Below are 25,076 nucleotides of genomic sequence, written 5' to 3'. Positions count from 1 at the left end.
CTCAGTACACACAGGAGCCATGCTGCAGCCTTATAGGGCGCAGGCAGCAGCAAGGGGGTGTGCAGCAAAGAGCACCCCATCCCTGGAGGAGCTGTACCACGGGGACACAAACTTCTCAAAGGGTTTGCAACCACACTGCCTGGAAGGGTTGCAGGCCGTGATCCTGTTCTGTGGCTGTGTGAGGGTTAATTATGGAAAATCGCTTACAAGTTTGTTGACGTTCATTAACGTTCTGTAGTGTCTAGTATTGTGGTTTTTCTGTTGTACTGCTGGTATTGATCCTGAATGTATAGTTTGCTTATTGCCAGTTAATTACATCTCACTAATAAATCCATAAACTGCTTTGAATCTGATCTGAGCAGCTTTTTCCTATGACAAATGTTATTTTTAAAATGTTAAAGAGGTAAAGAAATGACAGTGTAAGATGCACTGAGATTCCTATACCACATTATTCCAAACATGTACAAACTGTTGTGCTCATGTATTTGGGAAGTATAGGTCAAAGTGAAAGTACCAGCTAATTTTACACACCGCTTGGAGCCAGGCTCTGCTTGAAAGCAAACAATCTGAATTACTGTCTGAGACAACCTAAAGTTTGTCTAAATTGAGAAAATAGATGTAGACAGAAAAAAAAATTGCAAATGTGGACATCCAAGTAAATATGCACATTGCACTGTGGCAGATTTGTTTTCAGGTGTATCAAATATGGATGAAAGAATTTAATGGGACAAAACATTTGAAGTTTAGAGCTGGCTAAAACCAGATGCAAAGGCTCACAGTCATGTTCTCTTCAGAATAAAGGAGTGCCCTGAATTAAACTCATTTCAGAAAGAACTAATTGGTTACTACTTAAAAACTATGCTCTTCTTTCTGATTACTGAAAAAAATTACCCTTCCCCCCCTTCTTTCTTCTGTTTCTCAAAACAGAAAGAATAAGGCAAATGTAATGCTATTTACCAGTAGCTATGGTGACTGCTTGTAGGAAGGGGTAATATGTTCACAAAGGATGAAATAAAAGATCCTCACTGTATCCTTCTTAAACTAAAACAGAACTAAACCAAACCAAACCAGTTCATTTGTTAAAATATGTTTCTTTACTCAAACAAGCAATGTGGGAGGGCAAATAACTTCCTGCAGTTCAATGAATTAATTGGAAAATTGTTCTAGGAAGAGTGCTTTAACACTTCAGGAATTTTATGTAAAATCATTATATCATCTTTCTCTGTTCAAGATCTCTGCAATAGCTGACAGCTTTGCAATAATTAACTCCCTCCAGAAAGCAGGATGATAGCGAGGTCAGGAGAGAAAATGTTAATAGCTCATGCAATAGGCAGGATTATTGGCACACTATCATTATAAATAATTTAATCAAGTAAGTCTGTTGGCTGTAACATATCCTTGAGATGTTGAGTTCTTGTTCATATTGATGTGGCTCTGGGACACAATATTGATTTAATCTTCCTTTCCTATTAAATCGATGTTGAGAAAACAGGCTGGTTTTATACTTCTCTACATGTTCTTTCCAAAACAGGGAGATCTCAAAGTGTTTATTTGCAATTGCCCTCTGTGTTTGCACTGCATTTGTTCAGAAGCCAATTTTAAGCTGGAGTACGAAAGCTCTGTACAGCTTAATCATGAGCTGCATCCAACTAACAGTGGGCTCTAAGGGACACTTCAAGTATTTTATTTCAGCAACATTAAATATATATTAATGCTTAAAATACTGAAAAACAAACATGGGCCAAATTGACTTTATATTAATTTAGAGCTTACGGTAGATCCCTGCTGTTATTAATCAGACCTGAGTGGATCACTTAAATCATTCTATTGTGAGGATTGCAAAGTCATCTCAAGATGAAAAGACTTTTTTTTTTTTTTTTCCAAAGGATGAGTTCTCAGCAACACATATGCTTATCTATGACTGCAATCACTAGAGGCAGAACAGGTTTTGCCCTTTTCTTTGTCTCAGAAGTGAGAGGCAAGTAGATATCTTTTTTTCCCCAGTTTTACTTTGCACTGACATCTACAGTGACACACGCTGGTAGCAGCAAGCCAGTGACACTACAGCAATTTCTCTCCTACAGAGTCATTCATCCAGCAGTTTGAAATGACTCAAACAGCGCTTTAGTGCTCTGTTTTCCACCTCTCTTTATACCACCCTGCCTCTTCCTTTCTACACGAATACATTTAGCTTTAAAGAATAATAAAGGCAAAGTTAGACAAATTTTGAATCACCAACACTGCAGCGTTTTTCATACTGCTGCACTCCCACCCCCAGTCTTTACCTTCTGACTAAAGAAACCACTTAATAAGTTCAAGACATTTTTATGCATGCTTCTGACTGCAGGTCCTTCATTGATTTCTAAAGATGATCCAGCCGAGTACGGCAATGAAACAAGCACCTTAAGAGCTTTTATTAGGGTCTAAATGAGACAGCGTTTCTCAGATTTCCCTCCTGTTGTTTTCTGTTCAGTTCTATAATGCAGATCGATACCATCCAGAGTTATCTTGGGTGAACAAAAAGTTGTTGAATGCATCCAGCTGTGGGCTTGATTAGATTTTCACTTCACTGGTATAAATCAGAGTAGCTCCACGTAAGGCAGGGGAATCTCGGCACTCTAAAATGGTGTAAGCTCAGAAGTAAAATGAGAACCAAGCTCCATTTTCTTTCATGCACTCTGCTGGCAGTGTGAGCTCAAAACTGTGTGTCAGAGGATGAAGCTCCTTTACATGTAAACACTGAAATGTACAATCACTAATTATTAATGATTCCAACAATTCGCCAGAGAGGAACATACCCATAACATCTGCTGGCATGAAAAATAATTGGAGATGCTGCCTGAAAGAATATGTACTTCAGCCTCTCTGACTCAGATCTGTCATAATTCCAGTTCATAATTCCTGTCTGTGGAAAGGTAAGTGCTCTGAAGAAATACTGGTTACAGGCATAGTTAGCTCTAACAAAAGGCAGTGCTGATGGGCTGGAATGTGTCGATGCTATCTCTTTAAAAGTATAACATAGTCCTGTGTTTTTTCTTAGGCTCATCCTGCATTCAAAAATGAAAAACAATGTCTGAGGCTTAATTCCTTTTTCATAAATAAGTTATATTTAAGTGCAGTATAAAAAACATGTTTCCTGTACTATAAATGAAAATAAGGTAGCAGCACTACACAGACTTTTGCCTGTGTGGTTGCACACTTCACTGCACAGGATACCTTCATGAACATAGCATTTCTACTAAAATACATCATTCACTAAATCTCACTGTAACTACTTACATAAGGAATCCTTTAGGGACTGAAGTAGCTTGATTGGCCCACACAGAGAACTCTTCTTCAATGCAGCATAGAAAGGGAAATTAAATCAGGAAGAGCATAGAAAAAAACCCTCAGATATCACAGCAATAGCGAAAGAACAGGATACACTCGGATGGAAATAAACAACCATTTCCCCTCCTTCCCATGCACACAGCATTTTTTATGCCAATATTCCCGGAGTTAAGCAGCACTGGACAATTATTATAAGTTAGCTTCCCTGAATGTTACTTCCTGAAAAAGATATTGCAAATAACTGCAATGAAGCACAGGATTAAGAAAGGGGGGGGCGGTCACAGAAAATGGCATACCACTGCTGCACATTATTATTCCATTCTCCTCAGGTCTTAATTTAAAATGTGTACTGTTTTTTTTTTTCTTTTTTTTCTGAAATGCAGAAAGAAAAAAATGCAGAGCAAAGAAGGGACAGAGGTTGCGGGAGACAAAGAGCATTGTAAGCCTTTTAAAAGAGGTGCAGTACACAAAACCACAATGACCAAATAGTCTACAGCACAATAGAGTCTCTCTCTTTTTTTTTTTTTTTTAATGTAGTGTTTCAAATTTTGGCTGAATTATCAAAAGTAGAACTTTTTTTTTCTCTCTATGAAATTTAAACATTTCTGCAAAGCTACTGCCAGTAGGAAGGTGCTTTTATGAGAAGTAAACTGCTTGAGTATGCTGCTGTGGGATTTACTTTCTCTGTAGCCCCATTTTTATTTAAATATCACAAAACGCCGGCAAAACCCAATTACTAGCAGCTTTGAAAAGCCCTCCTTTTGCTCACCTATAAGATCTACTGCATTTTGTCTGGAGGGGTTTCAGTGCAGTATCCAATTCTTTAGCAGTGACTGGGCGACATTCCAGCTCTAGGTGGCAGTAACCTATAGCTCTTTCATTTCAGCCTAGCAGAGGTTTAAAACCAACCCAGGCAAACAGAACAGTGTTTCACTTCAAAACAATATGCAACTAATAAGGACTTCTCCCCGCCAAGGATTCCATGGTTTTCCTGGCAAAGAAAATGAGTTTTTGAGGCATCTATTTACTTAAATCACAATGTTTATTTTTAAACTAAATGGTACAAATAGAGTATGCTTCTTTAAATTGGGTTTTATTTGAGAAAGGGGCTATTTTACATCCACAGACTCTTCAACAGTATATAATAAAACAGCTGCAGAGAGAAAAGCTGAAATTTGATATATAAATAACCTTCCTCATTTTGTCTCTAGTTATGTTTTTGTAAATTGGGGTAATCTATGTTGGGAGAACACAGGATGCTTTGAGTATTTTGGGTCTGTGGCAATGGTTGCAGTGTTCCTGTCTAAGGAAAGTCATTTGGACATACGATTAGCCTCCTAGTGTAGAATGTCAGAATTTGTACGTGATCTGTGTAAAGGACTTGAGAAATATATGTATATTGACAATACCACTAAACCTGCCTATTGTTAAAACTCGCCTACAGAAAATGGCTGCAAACAAATCAAAGAATTAGGAACTGCCCAATTCATACTGAAAGAAAAAAAGAAACAAAAACAAAACCAAATCAAACCAAACCAAACCAAACCAAAAAAAAACCATACAAAAATATGGACAAAAACTGATAAAAAATCATCATATATCTACACATACCAACCTATCTCTGAATACACTTGTAATAACGTACAACCACTTTCTACTGCACAAAATAATTATCCACTGAATGTGGATCAGAAGATGAGGTTTTAACTATATTACTACTATGCAGAAAAAAAAGATATTGTTTCAACCAGTTTTTTCATGTTCTGCACCAAGCAAGATCAGAATGAATACCATATTTTTCATATTAAATCACAGCATTTTACCATCAAGGTACAGGACAAACACCATCTCATTTTAAAACTGAAGTATTATAATCCCACATCTGCTACTAAATCATCCACCCTGCTTTAAAGTCCTGCTTGAAAACAAGCCAGCAACTGCCTATAAATAAAAACAGTGTCCTTATGTTGAATTCTACTCCATCCCAGTATTATCTTGCAGTAGTTCATATGCAAAACATGCTCTCCTACTGATGGAATCCACTTGTCCTTGCTATTAAGTGAAACACAGCAGGACCCAGAGAGCATTTGCAGAAGCTGAAAACTGACTTTATAATTTAGCCTTGAATCTTGAGCTGGCATAACGATCACATTATAAATCTGGATGCTCAGTCTGAACACTTGTAAAGCAAATAAAATAAAATCCTGATTGCTTTGTATTTTCCATTTAAGTTTAAGAATGCATGCTAAAATTAGATTTCAATGTTAAGAACATTTTATATTTGTCCACTCAAAGAATTTCAAAACCTAACAATCAAATCTGTCTCTGCCAACAGTGAAATAAATAGTCTATGTACCCTACTGTTCAATGTAGGGACAATATAAGGATGCTCAAAGACTGCATCGACTTTTAAAATCTAAGTGTTTGCATTGGAATTACTGTGACAAGAAATGAATGTTTATACATAGTGTGCTCATGCAGTGGTGCCTGCAATGGTGATAAATCAAGGAGCCATTTTGTGAGTGCAAGTCTGTGTCTTGTGTAAACTTGGCTACCAAAGTTTAAGTGAGACTTAAGCAGACAAATTTCACCCTGTGGAAGGCTAGAGTGTGAGGATACTGACAATAAGAAAGTGTGAGAAAACGCCAAGAAAAAGGAAATGTATCATAACTCTGCTTCTGCACATTGTCCATGACAGTTTAGCATTTAGTCCTTCTGCCTTATTGTCATGTTTGGCACTAGACATCAGGGAGATTTTTTTGGATGCTGTCTTTCAGAAAAAGGGAAAATAGGGTTGAAGCAAATTATTTTGTTAACTGAGGGAAAACTGTAAGCGTCTCTCATAATTCAGAACAAAAGGACCATATGGATTGTATGACCAGGGGAAATTCCAACCCTCCAACAATCTTTCACCTTACCTTCTTCATGAAATCTGCCTGGGCAAATAGAAATAAACAAACAAACAAAAAAAAAGGTAAAAAAAAAATTACAGCCACCCTTACAATACCCAATTTATTTTTTAATGGTTGTTAACCACAAATAGTTTTCAGTACAATTCACCCTAGATTTTTCAATGTAGCTTACTCTTTCCATTACATGGGTCTACTTATCCAGGTAGTAACTCTGTCCCACATAGCAGTACCAGGAATAATACCAAGAAAAAAGCCTAGTTGCATAAGAAGATACCATGTTGAAAACATGCTTAATGTGATTTAAGGATTTAAAACAATCTGTGCGTTTTTTAAGGTGTGAACTTCATAATTAATCCCTGAAGGTATCTAGGCAACAACTTAAATTTGGGTTAATGAACTACTATGCTTGGTTTCCACCCTGAAATATACTGTACTGTTTCTCCAAATGGCTTACACAATGGAAAAGTGTATGAATAATTGGACGGGTGTGACAACTGAAATATAATGATGATATAGTACATTATTATATACTACTACAAAAAAAAGGAATAATGACTAGAAATTGTTCAGCCTACAGATAGTAGCAATCCAGTTTAAGCTGGATTTGTGTGCAAAATGCTAACGCTTACAGGATTGTAACTCAAAACCTCTTGTTAAGAAGGATGCATTTTAAGTCGAACATCCCTGTTACTGATGCCATATCATCTTCCAGCAGATTTCTGTGTAATTTACAGTGACTACAGCTTTTCCATACCCATGTCTAAATAATGATGAAGAAAATAAATTAAAGCTGTGAATAGTTGCTGGGCTAAAACTGTCATCAAGAAAAATAGAAAAAAAAGATTATTTGTTGAAGAGCAATTGCACATCTTGAACAAATGCTATTCATCTATATTTCATTAACAACATCACTCTCACTCTACACAAGATTGTGTTCCTATTATCACTGTTGTCTATTGGGGGCTTTACCTATTTCCCTACCGCTGTATTATAACTGAATGGAGATACAGAATAAATGCAATTACCCTTAGCACCCTCACTAACAAATTATAAAACTCCACAGTATAATGAGAGAAGACAATTACAAATAAATTAACAATACATATAGACAAACAATATTCACTATATAGTAAACTAAGGGTGTATACAAAGACATGCATTCATATATGCATTCCCATACAAAAAGCTTAACTCTCACTTCCATAACTCCTGATAACACTGAAACTAAGCTATGAAACTTCATGTCCTATTAACAGCCTTAAAGGAGACAGGAAAAAGATGTCATGGCCACAGTTTCTCTACTGAAGGGTCCCATACCCCTCTGCAATCCAGAAAAAATTTTTGGAAGAGATTATTAAATAACAGTGTTGCACAGAAGAACCCTTATAACTTTTACTTTGAGTAACTTTTCAAATTTCTTCATCTGAGTAACTGTTTTCTGTCTGGGACATTTCAGCATGAGGGATTCCTGAGATGCTCTCTTCAATTGGACTTTTTCAGAACTTGAATGAATTTCCATTACAACCTATTCTGACATGAGTGTGAAAAACCAACAGCAGTTCTATATTTTTTGATGCACACACACAAAATACGTTATAGTAATTTATATGCCAATATATATAAAAGTAAGCCAGGTGAAGAAATGAGTAGGATATCCAAAAGCAAATACAACTATTTCATAGGGTCCAATTCAAATATGACAACCACATTAGAAGACAATAGTAAGACCAAGTACAGTCAGTCTTCAATGTAACTTCTCAACACAGCAATGAAATGTTTTCTTATCTACTGTAAAATGCCTTATTAGGACAAACGCTGATCTCCAAGCCAGATGAATTTTTCAAAGCATTCAATGTAGCTAAATTGATGGACAGATAGAGGTGACCTGAATACAAGAGTACACAGTATCCCTTATTGAAAACTCATGCCTTGTGGAGTAATACAAATCAGGCCTTGACATCTCTTATCCTTTAACTCATAACTCCTAAGCACTATCAGCTGAAGTAGGGAAGAATTAATACTAGCTGTAACACTACAAGCACTCTGAGACTGTAGTTTAGTTGGATATGACTAAGTTGTAATGATACAGACACAACTATTATGAAGAGGAGCCTGTCAACTAATGGTAACACTTTCAAAGTGTTTTTTTTTTTCTTTAAAGACTTTTTATTTAGTAATAGAGTATTACTCTATTATCATTATTCAGTCAGGTAAATGAACAGTGTTGATACTGGCTAATAGAGAAATGAAATAAAAAATAGATAACTACTACTGGAAATAATGGCATCAGCTTTCAAGGTGCTGTTGTAAAAGTTTTTATTGTTCTAAAACTGGTATAGAGCAATGCTAGAAGACTCCATAGATTATGAATGATGCCAATGCACCCACGTCAAACCTTGTGCAGACTTCTGCTATTACGGCTCAGCATAACCCAAGGAACCCTAGTTGAAGAAAAAGCAACTTTTTTTGTGGTTTTAAGGTCACTTTATCTTTGTATCTTGTAAGGTTATTATGTTACAGAAATTCAATCTTCAAGAGCAGCTTTGTATCTTTGTTCAAGACAGTATTTTTTTGAACAGGGATGTACTAATTCTCTAGCAGCACAGCACGTAATTCTTAAGTCTGATGATTCTTTACAAATAACACATTGATCTTCCACATAATACATTTCCTCAGTAGGTCTTCTCCAGCTAAAAAAAAAAAAACAACCAACCAATAACCGCAAAATCATAGAGCTGGAAAAGACCTTCAAGATAATTCAGTCCAACTGTCCATCTATCCCCAATACTTCCCACAAAACCATATCCTTTAGTACAACATTTAAATGTTTTTTGAATGCCACCAAGGATGGGTTAGATTTTGGTTAGGATGGCCAGGTTTAAGAAGCCTAATCTAAATGTATTGTATTCATGCACATGAATTAATTCATTTACGGACACAAACATAGAGAACGGTGACTATGTGTACACTACTCTTCCTATCTAGCTGTACACACGATCAGTTGGCTGTTTTTAAAAAATCCAAAAAGCCATACTTAACAGTTAAATAAAATAAAATAAAATCAGTTTCCCATCTTTCTGAAAAATGAACTTAAATGAATGCTGTCACTGGAAGGAAATAAAGTAACAAAGTTTTGTATCAGTACAGTACTTCATATTCAGACATTCTAAATTCAGACTGAATATTAACCATGTGATTTTTTGTTCTGGATTCAACAAAATGACAAAGTGAAGGTTTCTTCAAACTATAATCAAAATCGGTTCTGTGAGGTGACCTCAGTTAATCTCTCAATATAAGCTCCCCAAAACAGACATTCAGGATAGCTGATAATCTTTTCTGTTCATTCCTCACTCAACCACTCCAGTCACGACTAAATCTCATCATTTTTTTCCCCCTCTCTTACATGATTTTCATTGCTTGAAGTCTAGAAATCTATCATAGTAGGTAGGTCTATATGTTTGGTTAGGAATAATGTTCTAGCACATATTACAGATAGCGCATTATTCATCTTTTGCAGTACCAATCTTGTGATTTTACTGTAATATCAATGAAATACACAGTTATAGCATATAACGGGCCCTGACTAAGAACATACATCTCAATGAAAGCATTATCTCTGTGGAATTTTAATGATAATTAGTAAAAAGAATATGGCACATCTATCAATTTTCACACACCTGTTACATGTGCTACAATATGCAGCAAACAGTACCAGCTACACTATTTGTCAGGATTTCTAAGGTGGTGAAATTCTTACAAGAATGTATGCACTACTTCTCTAGTTGGACAAATATGTATGAATGTTTTTTTTTATTATTTCTGTGTACATTTAATCATCACAGTGGCTTTGAAAAAGGATAGCATTCAATTCAGTTTCCTGATATCTTCTGTTTTAAGGCTATATCAAATACAATCTCTTTTCTGGATGCAATGCCATCACAAATTCTGATTTGGCTGTGCTGTAATTCTTGAAAATGATGTTGCATAGTATTTCTGGGAATTGAGTCAAATCATTCCAGAATGACTAGTATTAAAACGGCACTTACTAGTATTTCAATACCCACACTAAAATTTTAGCTGTGGCAGCTTCTCTGATTTAAGCACAACTGAACTAAGATGATGTATAAACATCACATTTAACAAATTCTGTGCACAGCTTGCACATTATCTAAACAGTCAGGAATTTAAAGTCCTATTTACACTTGGATCCTTGCTTTTCCTGCATGCTCTGTTTTCAGCAAGTTACTTTTCACACTAATTGAATACTAAATCTGCAGATCCGAGAACAGAAAAAAATTGATTTTTCCACAGACATTTTTAATAGAACCACCACTTCACTGACAGTATTAAAAACACAGAAAGGTTTACTCTTTGATAATCTCTTTTTAGAAAGTTTGCTTTGATTTGGATTTAAATGCTATGACTCAACCACCAGAATTTGTTATTTCAACAACAGTTGTATAAAAAAAAAAAACAAAATTAATAAGACAGCAATTCTGAAACTGAGCCACTTTTTAATCACTGGTAAAAAAGCTACATATTTTTAGTGAATTTAAATAGAGCTTTTGCTTGATTATAAAGAACAGCAGTCAGGCCGTAGTACATCCAGCAATATATATTAATATGTAGTATTAGTAAAATTGAAGATAAAAGTTTCTGTTTTGATTGCTACTTTGACTTTCCTATAAAAATATATGCTTATGTCCAATGCTATTTTGATCGTTTTGAGAAGCACAATGGCATTTTCTCTCATACCTCTTAAAAGTAACGTGAAAGATGTTCTAAGTGTGCTCATTACTCATTCCTAACATGTGGAACCTGATATGATGAACAATCTCTCTGCTAGAAAAATAAAACAATTTGAAAATAAGCTTAATTTTTTTCTTCACCAAGGCCTGATTTGATATAAGCATTAGAAAAAAACAACAGATTACCAAATGTGAATCTCTTTCATATGCACTGAACTCCAGCTAATTTAGCTATATAGTCTTATGAAGAGTACAGGATCCAACATGTTCAGTCTCCCAAACTAGCCTTTCTAAATAACAGTATGTAGAAACATGAATGAAAATAGTAATGCCATCTGTTTCTGGAGTTGTTAATGTGTGAGCATCTTTAGTATTGATAGAATTAACAAAAACACAGTCTTTTGGAAGGAAGCAGGAAGCAGGGTATCTCTGTACAAATCATTTTACTTAAGTACATATCGTGCAAATTCTAAAAATTGAACAAGGTATCTAAGTCCAGGAGCAGAAATCTCAACTCTCATCTAGAAACCTATTCCCTTTTCAAATCTACTAAAATAAAAAATTAATCCCTTTCATTGGTTGATCTTTGTGGAAGAGCTGAACACAGAAGGGCTTAAAGCAGTTTTGGACTGAATATGGATCTTAATAATAAGTAAGTAGGATTCAGATTTGTAAAATAAAACACAACAACAAAACCAGAAGCTCTGGATAATGCTCTTGTCTGACTCTCTTAGTTCATTAAACAGACCAATAAGAGATCCGTGCAATTGTAATCAGTCCTGCCATTCCCAAATATCTGATTCCTTTCTTGCTCTACATATAAAACTGTGATAAAAAACCCTTCAGGAATTCTCAGAAGTTAACCTGCACTACTACTAGCATTATTAGAAGATGGTTTCAATGGTTCCTGAAATGGGAACTTTTTTATGTAACAACTTTATGTTTAATTCAAACAACATGAACCAGATTGTGTGAACCAGAAGCAAATTGTAGTTCTGTGCTAAAAATGTGAGAAATGTGCTTATAAGGAAATAAAAGACTACCCTAGATGAATTCCTTCAGCTAAAATCTAACTTGATGTGTATTTCTGATACATGAGCACAAGGAGTCACAAGAATCATTTCTAGTACATGACATGGGAAAGATTCACCATGACTACTCTTTGAAATAGAAAACAAAAGGAAAAAAAGCAAAATTACATTTTAGAGTCTCCACGGTCTTCAGTTAAGTTGTTTTTATAAAAAAAAAAGTCATAATGACTGAGGATATACACAAATAAGGAACCATGGCATTTGTTAAATGACTTTACCTTCTCCTTTAAACAGCTGTAACACATGGAATTTTAACACATATCAAGTTCCACTATAAAATTTTCTTTTACTTTCCACAAAGCTAATCTAGAACTCATTTTATACTTTTTAAAAAGACATTTAAAACCTTTTCAGATGAACTCTGGGAGACGTTTAGGATTTAATTTTTAATTTGATGAATCAGTTCTAAATCTTACAAAGAAATGCATGGTCCTCCAGTGTGCAGAAAACAGTTAGTTTCTAAAATATGATTTAAAATATTGCTTTAAAAGTTCATGGTAGAAAAGCTACTTTCCAAATGAAATACCTACTTCTAGAATGATATTTATTATGCTGCCAGGTACCAAAACTGAAAATTTGACTTCCTTGCATATTTGATGCACATGGCATTCATTGTGGTTGGAATCTGAAGACAAGTGTCTCTCTATTGAAATTTATTGCTAATTGAGTTTGATTTTTCAGTCTGAGTTAATTGATTAACATTAATGGACCCATCTGCTGCACCAATACAAGGAGAACAAAAACAGTAAGAGTAATCGCTATGAGAATAGTTTGAGACACTGGAAACATGATTGTTTGTTGGAGCAATTAACTCTGAGATTGTACTCTTCACTATAAAAAACAAGCTTGTCCATGTCTACATTTTCTTTATACAATTTAAAACAAATGCATTAATCAACTGCCACAAGAGTTGTGGCTCACAATTGTCAAATCACTGCTAATTTTATGAATTTATTTCCCACACACAGACGTGTCTTTTTAATTAACACTAGTCTTGGTTCGCAACATCTGGCTCACATGAAGAGGGGGCAACACAGAATGTTTAGCACTTCCAAGGTTAATCTCCCTCCAAATTCATACTTAAAATCCAGTGAACTTTGAATTCATAGAATCACTCACAGAACTGTATGACACTAAATTTACTGAATAGTTGTCATTTTTTCCCCTCTGAAATTAACCAGACTCTGGAATTTCACACAGAGCACAGATAGAAAATGCTGTAAAAGAGCAAGTAAACTTGCAAAAGTGCCTCTAAAAGCCATAGGGTATTTACAAAGGTAAGAAAACACTTACTTTTTAAAAACTAACGAAATAACTTCTATGTAAAGAATCAGAAATTTAGATATGACTAAAACTCTTATCTGATACAGTATAATTTGAAACAGAATGGCTTTTGTCCCACACACAGTTTTATACTGTGGCAAAATGGTGATTGTGTGGCCCATCATGGCCCTGCTTGGCCATTCCAACACCACTGGCTGTCCAATCCCTGTCAGGCAAGTAACTTTCATTTAAGAATGAGGGTAAAAGATGTTTCTTATGAAACACACCTGTCTATGTACAGCAAGCTCCATTGCTCATTATAAAACATGTCTGAGTTATTCATTATATAACACTTGGCCTTTCAGAAGCAAAAGCCCCAATTAGTTGCCAAATTCATAAAGAATAACATGCAATTAATTTTTTATTTATTTTATTTTATTTTATTTTTTTTGTGTGTGTGTGTGTGTCATTAAACAGCATAAGTGAAACAACTGGCAATATCTTAAACCAGTCAATAATAGTTTTATAAGAGTTGTGAAATTGTTGATTTTGATCTGAAATAGATTTAAATACAATTAAATTTTGTTTTGTTTTGTTTTGTTTTCCCAGAAGTAGGTAAATGAATACAATTAATGGTGGAGATGGGAATGTTTTTAGTACTTTGAGATGGTGGTTTAACAATGATGTGATATGGTGGCTTAACAATGACAGTCAGCTTAGTTCAACCACACCGCTATCTCACTCCTCCCATATTTGTAAAAACAAATATGCTGGAAAAAAAAGCTCATAAGCTGAGAATAAGACAGGGAGGTCAGTTAGCACTTACCATCACTGGAAAAAAAGACTCAGCATAAGGGAGATTAATGTAATTTATTGCTTCCTGGTGACAGACTACAGCAGCAAGAAACAAAAGCAAACTAAAACCACCTTCCCCCCCCATCCACTCTCCTCTACCTCATCCCCTGATCAGCGAAGGGAGAGAACAGAGGCTGCAGTCAGCCCATAATGCATTGTTTCCGCCACTCCTCCATGATCACTCTGCCCCCTGCTACATGTGAGATTACTCCCACAGGATGCAGTACTTCCCGACTTCTCAAAGGCTGCAACTCTCCAAGTACTGCTCCAATATGGGTCCATACCACAGGACTCATCCTTCAGGACCATACTGTTCCAGTAAAGATCCCCATGGGGACAGCCTGCTCCTCCATAGACCTCTCCTGGGCTGCAGAGAACTTCTGCTCTGCACCTGGAGTACTTCTTGCCTTCCTTTTGCACTGACCCTGGTGGCTGCAGTGCTGTTTCTCTCCCATTTTCTCACTTAGCTCTCCCAGTTGCTGTTGTGCAGCAGCTTTTTACCCCTTTTAAGCTTTCTCTCTTGCTCATGGCTTAGCTCTAGAAGCCATAGGTCCTTTTTGGAGCCAGCTAGAGCCTACCCTTAGGGGCTGCTTCTAGACTCTTCTAACAGGAGGCATCTCCTGTAGCCTCACCCACTATCAAAACCTTGCCCCACCAGATATTATTTAGGGCTCTTGTTGGCAGCAGTCATACATTTGAAGGTAACAATACTGTATTATAATCCACACATACCACTTGAACACTAGAAACTATACACAAAATGTCTGCTTCTGGTTTTTCAGTTCTCCTACTTCACACATGACATGCTGTGAATTACAACAGGATTCCTCTAAATCTGAATACTAGTTTATCAAATAGTTGCTAGGATAAAGCAACTAATGAACTACTGAGGAACTAAGGAAGAGGCTATTATCTTTCAGCTGCAAGAGTTACTGAAGAATGTTTGTAACCAAAGCACTGAAGAAAGAAGGTAGTAAGTACTACTGCTTTAAAATTGGATCTGTCTTCTACATAGAATTTGTAGACTGTGTATGCTTACTAAATAGATTACTAAAGAGTATTAGCAGTAATTGCCTGGAAGGAAGAGTGTATAGCACACCATGCCTTTTAGGAGATGCTTCATCCACTGAAACACTCAATTTATTTCTTAAGACAACAGATTCAGAAGAACAAGCTTTGTGGATTGTTCATCAGATTAAAGACGTTCTGGAGCCAGACCTCCCAAGGCTGATCAGAAGGTATGCAAGTTATTACTTTTCCACACTTTTTCAGCCTGATGAAAGCTGTGGAAAACAAGATCAGTAAAGAATAAAGTGAAGCATACCCCAAAGGGGTTTCTGGCCTTGGCATTGTCAGAGTCTGTGTATAATGCCTGCCAGCAAAAGCAAATTTACCTTCCAACTTGTCACTCTGTTTACATCCTCTACAAAGAAATTGAAGAAGAGAGGTACATGACTCGTCAAGAGTGAGACTTGTAGATGTGACATACGCATAAATTTCAACACTTCTCAGAGAAGCAGAAGCAATTTGTTTTTCTCTTAGTTCATTACACAGTATACAGTGATGGAGTTGCATTAAACACACTGTGGGCAAAATGAAGCATCAGGACTTTGGAATGCAGGAATTGCTTCTCTGCAGATCCCTTTGGATATCCCTTTGGATAGGTTAGTCACCTATCCAAATGGGACTTCCAAATCCCAAGAGATAATCAGTTTTGAGACAGCTAGAGCACATCTCAAACAAGCAACCGTTCTTAATAAGAGGTGCCTCAACCCTCATCTAGATCCATTCCAACAGCTCCACATCTTTATTGAGCTAGGGGCCTTAGTCCTGGGTAAAGTACTCCAGATGGGGCCTTAGAATGAGGGCAGAGAGGGACAATCACCTCCTTCTCCCTGCTGGCTATCCCTCTCTTGATGTAGCCAAAGATACTGTTAGTCTTCTGGGCTGCAAGTGCACACTGCTGACTCATGTCCAGCTTTCTACCCATCAGACCTCCAAGTCCTTTTCTGCGGGACTGCTCACAATGAATTCTTCTCCCAGTCTCTACACATATCTGGGATTGCTCTGACTCAATTCTGACTCTTGGACTTGCTCTGCTAGTACTGCTCTGCTTATAGAGGGATTTTGCTTCTCTGGCCTTCACTTAGAGGTTCAAGGACACCACTAGGGACCTAGAGGTTAATCACGATGCAGTCTAACTTTCATATCTTCTTTGAGAATACTATTCACAGTTGCTGAAGTTGATGACTTGCTTGTTGATGTTTTCAGAGCATGGTCACAAAGACATGCAACTTGTCTACACAGAACACCATGAAGATTGGTGACGGCACAGGTCTGGCAAGATATAGAGTTGTCAGGACAGAAGAAGAAGATGTTATGTGATTTTGTCTTATGTATAAAAAGAGTCTGAACTGGTCACCAGGCCAGGGAACTAGCTGATCCTGAAGGAATTCTAGCAGCAACTCAATGCACATGCAGCATGTACAATGTAATTACATTTTATATCTGTTTTAACGTAAGCAAAGAAGTTGTAAAATGTCTTTGGTTAGGCACGAAGATGTAACATTTCCTATTTAACATTATCAGGACAGGAGTTAAGTTATTGCTTATTACACAGAAAAGTATAATAATTTCTACTAAGGATGAACCTGCCAGCTACAAAGAGATGACAAAATGCTAACTCTTACCTAGTGCAGGTTCCACCATTGCGACAGGGATGGTAATCACATATTGGAACATTACAGTTCTCAACATTCCTCCCTCCAAGAGCATCATCTATGATGAACAATTCTTTGTTGTTTACTTGAAAATCCCTAATGCATCCTTTATAGCCACGTATGTGCCCAGCACATTCAGGAACCTCTTTGTGAACAGGAACGTTTCCAAGAAAGGTTGGTCCAAAGGTGATCTGCAGAAATAAGAGAAACATCAGAAAATAATGTAGTTTGTGATGTTACTATAAAATAATAGAGCATTAACAACAAGAAATAATGGAAATAGCCATTAATTGAAGATGGCCAAAAACTATGATATTGAGTTGAAGGATTTTTAAAAATGTATATATATTAATTTTACATGATGTAAAACTGTGTAGTAACATTCCATGAAAAACAAATTACAATTTCCAGCCTTATCCACAATGAACATTGTAATCTTTTATTAATGTTTCCATCATTGTACAACCATGAGTTTTACAATCTTGTTTAAGAGCTGGGATAGGAACACAGAAGAAAATGTACACTGTATTTTCTTTGTGACCTGGAATCTACAGGAAACCAAGATAAAGGAGTTATATAATCAGGATTTTACATTTCTTGAATGAGTGACAAGATATACTATACTACACTATACTGAAGACCAGGAGAAAAGGGAAAGTTTTAGTAAATTCTGGAGTCACAAATACCTAGGGCATCCTTGATAAAGATGCCAAAGAAACACCCACAACTACTTCATATTGGGACTGACCCAGTCATATTAGTGTTTTTGGGCTATCTGATCTAGGAGATAAATCCTTATACATCACTTACAAAAGTTGTCTTAAGTGACTAATTATGCACGGAAAATTCCACTTATAAAGCTGGTGCTTGACTTTCTCGGGCTCTGACATTGGGTTTCAACATGACTAAATTCTTTTGCCAAATGTCTTTTAAGAATTGAAAAGACCATAATATAATAACTATATCATTCTGTGATGCATTTACATGTATAATACAACCAATCCAGAAACTGAGTGAAAGGTAGTCAACTATGAATAAATCGACAGAATAACAGATATATCATAGGATGTGTAAAGTGAGGTGATCATTTACACAACGAGATAACTTATAGTTAAGGAGTCCCCTACTATAATATCCATACACCAACTGTAAGATTTAGGAGCAGAAGGAGGAAAGTACTATATCGATTTGTCCAGATTTCACATATCGATATGAGTCTGTTTTGCTGTTCTCATATGGCTTTTATCACTGCTTGAGCTATGTTGCTGACAATCTAAAGTGAAATTTGGAGATACAATGAACATAAATGTCTCCATTTACAATGCCTTTCATTTAGAAAGAAAATAAGAAAAAAAAAACAACCCTACATCTCTTAGAGCATGAATAAAATTAATTCAAATTTTTCATGTGGAAGGAATTCAAAGACATCAGCTCAGCACTTGTCAAATTCATTTCATATCACTTGACTTTCTCCCCTATCAAACATAGCTATAAACCAGCATAGATTTGGACAAAATTTGTAAGTAGCATTTTCAGACAGACATTTTCTCTCAGTTTGTGAACCTGCTATAAGAATTAAGCAAAGCACTGGACTGGAATGTAAAATGTCTATGACAAAAAAAAAAAAAAAAAAAAGTGTATCTAACACTACTCTTGCAACATAATCTTTTATTACTGGACTTATTTTACAAAAGCACTGACCTGGGGGCAGGTTCAGTGAACCACAGAATAACTTCACTTGGCTCTGCTCAGTTTCTCGCATCAATGGTTTTTATCATAATATGTTAGATGTTCAAACTCACACTAGTACACCATAATACACATTTCTTTCTGTAAAGGTCCTGCTCTGAGTTAAATGGACAAAACGAGAATCCATTTTAAGGAAGCACACAGGAAGAATTTCTGTAAATCTTGTTAATAACCTAGTAGCCCTTACATAATATTATGGTAACATTATGGTAACATTCCTAATACTTTCATGATAACGATAAGAGACTTGGAAATGGTTTTAAACTAAAAGAGGAGAGAATTAGGTTAGATTTAAGGAGGATGTTTTTTACTCAGAGGGTACTGAGGCACAGGTATAAGCTGCCAGAGAAGCTGTGGATGCCCCATCCCTGAAGGCATTCAAGGCTAGGTTGGATGGGGCCTGGGGAAGTCTGAGCTGGTGCATAGCAAGGAGGTTAGAACTAGATTATCTTCTATGTCCCTTCTAACTTGAGTCATTCTATGATTTTGTGATTATGCTTAACTTTTCTAATGCTAATTTGTAAATGGCCTTTCTTCATTTGGAGCCTGAGTGGTAAAGAGAATCAATTATCAGTCATTAAGGGGAAGAAATTCCTTAGTCCTCTTAGAAATAACATTTTTCTTTCATTGCTTGTATGCTTCTGAAGAGATTGGAAACAGACATGTATGTAAAGCATAAGTAAAGTTGTTCATGAGGATCCAACATTCATCTTATATATCATGTAAGAATTTATCTTAATTAAGTGTATTTTGGTCCCATAAAATACCTCTTAGTGGCTATAGTACATTAAGTGCACTCAGAGAGAACATCTTCTGTACTGCTTTTTCCTGAGGGAATTAAGTTGTTTTGGTCCAAGACTGCTCTGCAAATACAAACTGAAGTGTGCTAAGTGTAAAGGACCAGAGCAAACAAAATCCATATGAACTGAAACAACTGTGTTCAGTTCACACAAAAAGAAACAGAAAAGAGTTGTGAACTTACTAACAAACAAGATAAATTTCTTGATTAGAGGCAGAAAGATTCTGCTGTGTCATCTTGGGGCATGGTATCAAAGGTGGCAGCTGCCTGTAAGGTTTTCTTTTAGTTGCTTCTTTACATGACCATGCGCTGACGGGTCATTTCCACAGATTCTCTACACAGAAGCTGCAAACAGTGTTAGATTCATACTCTTTCAGAGTTATGGACCCTAGACATAAAGGGGGAGACAGACAACGTTCCCCTTCTTCAGAACATCAGGCTGGTCATGTAGAAGGTACGAACAGAAATAATTTGGGTAATAATGATATCTAACTCAGTTCTATCAGACTGAGCACCCAGACACTGACTAGGAAGAGAAAAAATTCTATTACTGACAGCACATACCATGCAATGCACATAATAATTAGTCTATCTACAATTAATTGTCCTGTATTCTAGTGAACAAACTTGTAATGTGAATGCTCAATCACAGTTCAAGTTCTCAAGTTCAAAACAACTTAAAACATAACATGCAGGAATAATCTTCTGATATTAGAACACAGAGCAAAGGAAGGTGACAAAATGGAGACAAAGCAAAACAAAAAAAAACATGATATGGGAAAGCTGGCCTACGGCAGATTTAGAGTGGCTGGTTTCAAAACAGAGACGATCATATTTACAATACTGCTCAGAAGGGAAGTCCTAAAGTTCTGGCATCAAGTTAAGTCAGTGACAATTCATAACTGCCCACCACTAGACAGCGGAGATCGCAAACAAAAAATAACCAGAGTTACTGCTGAACTGTGTCTGAATTGTTCCTAACAATGCCATGGCTTAATTCAGTGACACTGCAAATACTTTATTTTTTCTCTTACAGTATCAGCATCCTTTTCATAGACATTAAGCAGCTGAAATAGATATTTCAGAGTCAGGTAAGCTGAAGAAATCATTGGAAATACTGTGGATGTGTTCTTTGAAATGACATATTAAAAAAAATATAATGATATCCGTGTTTTCAAAGAAGGAACAATTTTTTTGATGCTTTTTAGACTCACCTGAGATGCCTGATATGAGAGATGGAGACTGTGTCGTACAGGAGGATTTCTGTCTGCAGCCATTTCAATCATACAGTAACCTTCAGGACTGCTAACAGGCAACATATAGCTAGAAGGAAACAGAAGATCTCATTACTGTTTATGCTACTGACAGAGGAGTATTCAAACCTCACACAGCAAAGGCAAGGTGAAAAAGATGCTTCTACCTCATGATAGATGACAATTTATGGATAATAATAACTCTAGTTTCATGCTTACACGAATTACTGAGGAGAAAAAAGATGTAAGTTTCTTCTTTTAATGTCTTTCTTCTATTTGCATTCCTACTGCTCCTGACTCCAGTGTTTGAAATGTATACAGAGACAAAGAAGAAAGAGATCTTTACATGTGTAAGTGGGCACTGATAAATTTTAAGTGCTAACTGTAGCTGACATGTGCTCTCCCTAGTATAGAGGACTGTTGGACAAGTATCATTGATGCTGAATGATGCTGAACTCCCTAGGTGGAAGTTTCCTTTTCCTGCCCTACAGGGGAAACAGACATGGAGTAAGAAATGAAAGGCAGTGTATATCTGAGTAGCAAGATTACACAGTGATATCGTTATTGCTACTTGAGAAGCATGCTCTTAATGTAAACTCTGGTACTGAGCTTCACAAATAAAGAATATAATGTTAAAGGAATTTTCAAAGTAACCACAAGAGAACATTCAGGCAGACTCCGAGGACTCTTTAGGTTCTTTCTATGATGAGATACGATGAAATATTGTAATAAAAACTAAATCCAGCAAGATGATTTTCAAATATGTGTTTTTCAAATATATATTTTTAATATTTCAAAAGGAAATTTGGATGAATATTAGTGAAGCAATGGCAGAATAGCAGAATATTAGTTGATAGGTTCTTTAAAACCACACTTTGATAGTCCTGCAGAGGTGCTTCCCCCTTATGCACTCAGTTTGAATTTTCAAGTACTTGAAAAGAAAATGTGATGCGTCTCCTTTTGGGAAGCATGATAGGGTTTACTGACTACAGGCAGGAAATCAAACTCTTATCAGTCATATCCACATAATTAGGTTTCATGAGAAATGTCCTTGGCAAGAAAAATGTTACAGTTTCATGACAAATTTTATAGAAGATCCTAAAAATATATATATATATATATATTTAGTTGGACTGCCAAACATTCCATGATTTTAGCTGGGCAAAGACAATGGCGGGAATGTAATAAACTTTTGTTTTGGTGCAAATGAACTGTCATGTCAGGCTGCAAACACATGAAGGAGTTAATGTATTTTAAAGGCCATTCTGTCCTGAACACTGTAACATTCCTAGAATGGCATACCTCAGCACTAAGATAAGATGAAATAAATTTACCCAAATAAATGAGTAAATTTACACGTGGATGAACCACATCAAAACCTACAATGCTCTTGAATGCTGACGTTTTCACCTATTTGTCTGCTGATTTATCCCATGTTCAGCCTTCAGTTTTGTTCTTCTACTTGTGTCTACAGTTTTACTATTCTATCATCCTATCTGCAAATTCAGCATCTAGAGTCTCAGTTTTCAGCTCTGAAATTACTGGGAACATTGTGTTAACATAAACAGATATAGTATTAGGTCCCTAATGAATGTGGGTACACTACTAACACTTAACACTTGTGGTGACATATGAGTGAGCAGCTAAAAACGGTGCATCTTCTAGCACAAGCCACATAGGCAAGATGTCTATATCAGCAGGTGATGCATCTATATTAATAAATTCTGCTTTTCCAATGGCTATATTGCTCTGGTTCCAGTTACCTCAGACAACACTAACTCACTAACTCTTCACTGCACTATGCTGTTGCATAGTGTTGATACCTACCATGTTATTCACTTTTCTAAGTAGGCAGAACTTTTTCTACTTTTCAATTAGGAGCATTATTGCTTTTAGAATTGTTTAGAAGACTGTGACATTTGAGTGTCATAGTCACATAATCAGATGTGACCCAGACTCCTAGACTATTCAAATGAGTTTGAAAAATATTCACATTTTTCTTTAATTTTAGATTTTAAAATTACCATGTGTATTTTAATAAGTATATTTTATAAGTGTATTTTAAGTTAAGTTACTTCTTATGTAATATAAAGTTATCATAACATTTTCATGTTGAACATACGGAGCCAGAAGCAACGTCTGATGTTCTGAACATCAGCTAATTCTCACAATTTCTTTACAAAATGTGAATTTAACAAACAGAAGATTCTCCTCAATAAGTAATGGGCATATTGACAAGTTCTTTAGTAATCTTTTTTAAAAAATACTCAGGATATGGATAATTTTGAAGAAAGTACTGCTATCTACTCTGATTTCCAGTCAATTCTTGATACATTAAAAATATCTTGAATTTTATTTCTTGTTCCCATTAATATTTCTGTTGCTGGGGATTCTCCAAGTAAGTCACAGTGTATAGAGATAATTTCTCTTATAAAATATTTTAGCTCATTTACCATTCTTGTGGGGAAAACAAACTCGTAACCTTTTCTTGATACTTACCAGTCAAAGCAGATTTTCGAGCACCGACCAAATACGCTCATGGCAATGCATTCCTTTTGCCTCTGCCTCATGCCTGCTTTTCAAGAAGTTGTCTAAAGCCTGCATCTAAATCAATTCAAAGTCTAGCCCTACAGATCACATTTTATAATAGTCCAGCCTACAGAGAATAAAGGCTTAAGTGCTGTAGTCATGTTCATAAACTAAAATGTCTGTCTGATGGGGAAAAAAAGAACACTATGGCCTATGTCACTTTGATCCTCTTCAAGCAATTAGCCTAGTAAGCTGAACTGAGCACTGTAAATTGTCATTGTGAATGTCTGGTATTCACATATTCTCACTGATATGAGTACATAATTTCTTTTGTTTTGATTCTTCGCTATGTAAAAAAAATAGTAAAAAAAAATAAAAATAGGTATAGTTAAAACAATCTTTATAGATCATTCAGTGCTAAAATGTTCTTTATGTAGATAATCACAGGTATCTTAAATTCACATAAATGTTAACATGCTAAGACAGTCATCCTTACTCAGGCTTACTTGTGCCTTTCAAGAAACATGTCAGAAAAAGAAGAAATAATAAATTACAAAGGCAAAAACAATACCTACAAGCATCTGCTATTACACAGTTATTTTGAACATCAGGTCTCCACTTCACTGAGGACATAAAGCTTTTTCCCTTTTTTTTTCAAGATGTGGCAATGAAAGCTCAAAGAAAAGAACCGATTAGTTTGATGTCAGCCAGCAGATTAGTGACTGAGCTGTGAAAATAAACCACAGACTACAAGCAGCAATCCATTGTCCTGTATTTTGGAGTACACGTTAGGAATGCTGCCACTACTTCCTTCAGCGGTTGCTCCTTTCTCTGCAAGAACTTCCAGGCAAATAATACATGAAATTTCTATCTGTTTTATGTCACAGAAATGGAAAACTGTCATTTGAAATGTGAGAAAAATGAATATTTTTCATGCTTACGTTACCACAAAATTAGAACTGTTTGAGTTTGCTAGATTACTCAAATATGCTTAGAATAGCTTTTGAAAAGAGACAGAGCATGGAAAATTTAAGCCCAAAAGACAGCCTGCTGAGAAAGTTATGAAAATAGTGAAAAATGGCAATTAAAACAGAAATGCTGTCTCTATCTTTACTGCAGCATTTGAAATTATAAAATGCTAAAATACGGACATATGTAAGACATAATTATTCTAGTTAAAAAAAAAAAAAAAAGAAGAAGAAGAAAAGAATTCACTTTAAATGTTCTGCAGCAGAAATGACCAGACATAAAATGCCTCTTGAGCTAGCCTTACAACTTGATAAAATTTCTCTTATAATCCAAGGTTAATTCTGTCCTTGTCTTGCAACTGGAGAAATGCAGCTGTATTATTACACACATCTATAAAAATAAAATCCATTATTCACGTTAGAAAAGATAAAACTGAAATGATGATTTATTCCCTTGACATTTTTTCCTTATTTTTCTAATTAACCTCCTATTATGAAATGCTGACTTCACATTAAGAACACCTGAGATGAAAATGGCTAATCACTGACATCTTTACATTTTGAAGAATCTGTAGTTCACTTGTGCTTTTTCACTTGCTTAGATGCTGAAGGCATTTCAGTCCATCTGCTTCACATTTCGGTTGTATTCAAAGCCAGCGTATTTTTACCTCTAGATATAGTGACAGAATAGAATGCAATATGATACCTATTGCAGGATTATTTTATCAGGCACCAAAATTGGTCTGATTCATGCACATCACACTTGTAATGATATAAAAAGGTTTTACATAGCAAAAGAGAACTGTGTGTGTGGGGAACAGGAATGGGAAACAGCTTTTCAAGGAAGATGTATAGGAAT

General features: G+C 35.8%; 1 protein-coding gene across 1 annotated transcript in view; it reads right to left on the bottom strand.

Annotated features, from left to right (window-relative positions):
• LOC116240522 (EGF-like photoreceptor maintenance factor) overlaps positions 1-25,076 on the bottom strand; it is a 257,237-nt gene that overhangs the window by 76,954 nt on the left and 155,207 nt on the right. Inside the window, exons 6-7 of the mRNA XM_090136211.1 lie at positions 20,682-20,790; positions 16,890-17,110 (exon numbers count right to left, since the gene is read on the bottom strand). Of these exons, the coding sequence (XP_089992337.1) occupies positions 16,890-17,110; positions 20,682-20,790 (330 nt within the window). The remainder of the gene's footprint in view (positions 1-16,889; positions 17,111-20,681; positions 20,791-25,076) is intronic.

The sequence above is a fragment of the Phasianus colchicus genome, chromosome 2 (genome assembly GCF_987193195.1).
Source record: "Phasianus colchicus chromosome 2, bPhaCol1.hap1.1, whole genome shotgun sequence".
NCBI lineage: Eukaryota > Metazoa > Chordata > Aves > Galliformes > Phasianidae > Phasianus > Phasianus colchicus.
Note: the sequence above shows the minus strand (reverse complement) of the source record. Positions and strands in the feature narration are given on the sequence as shown.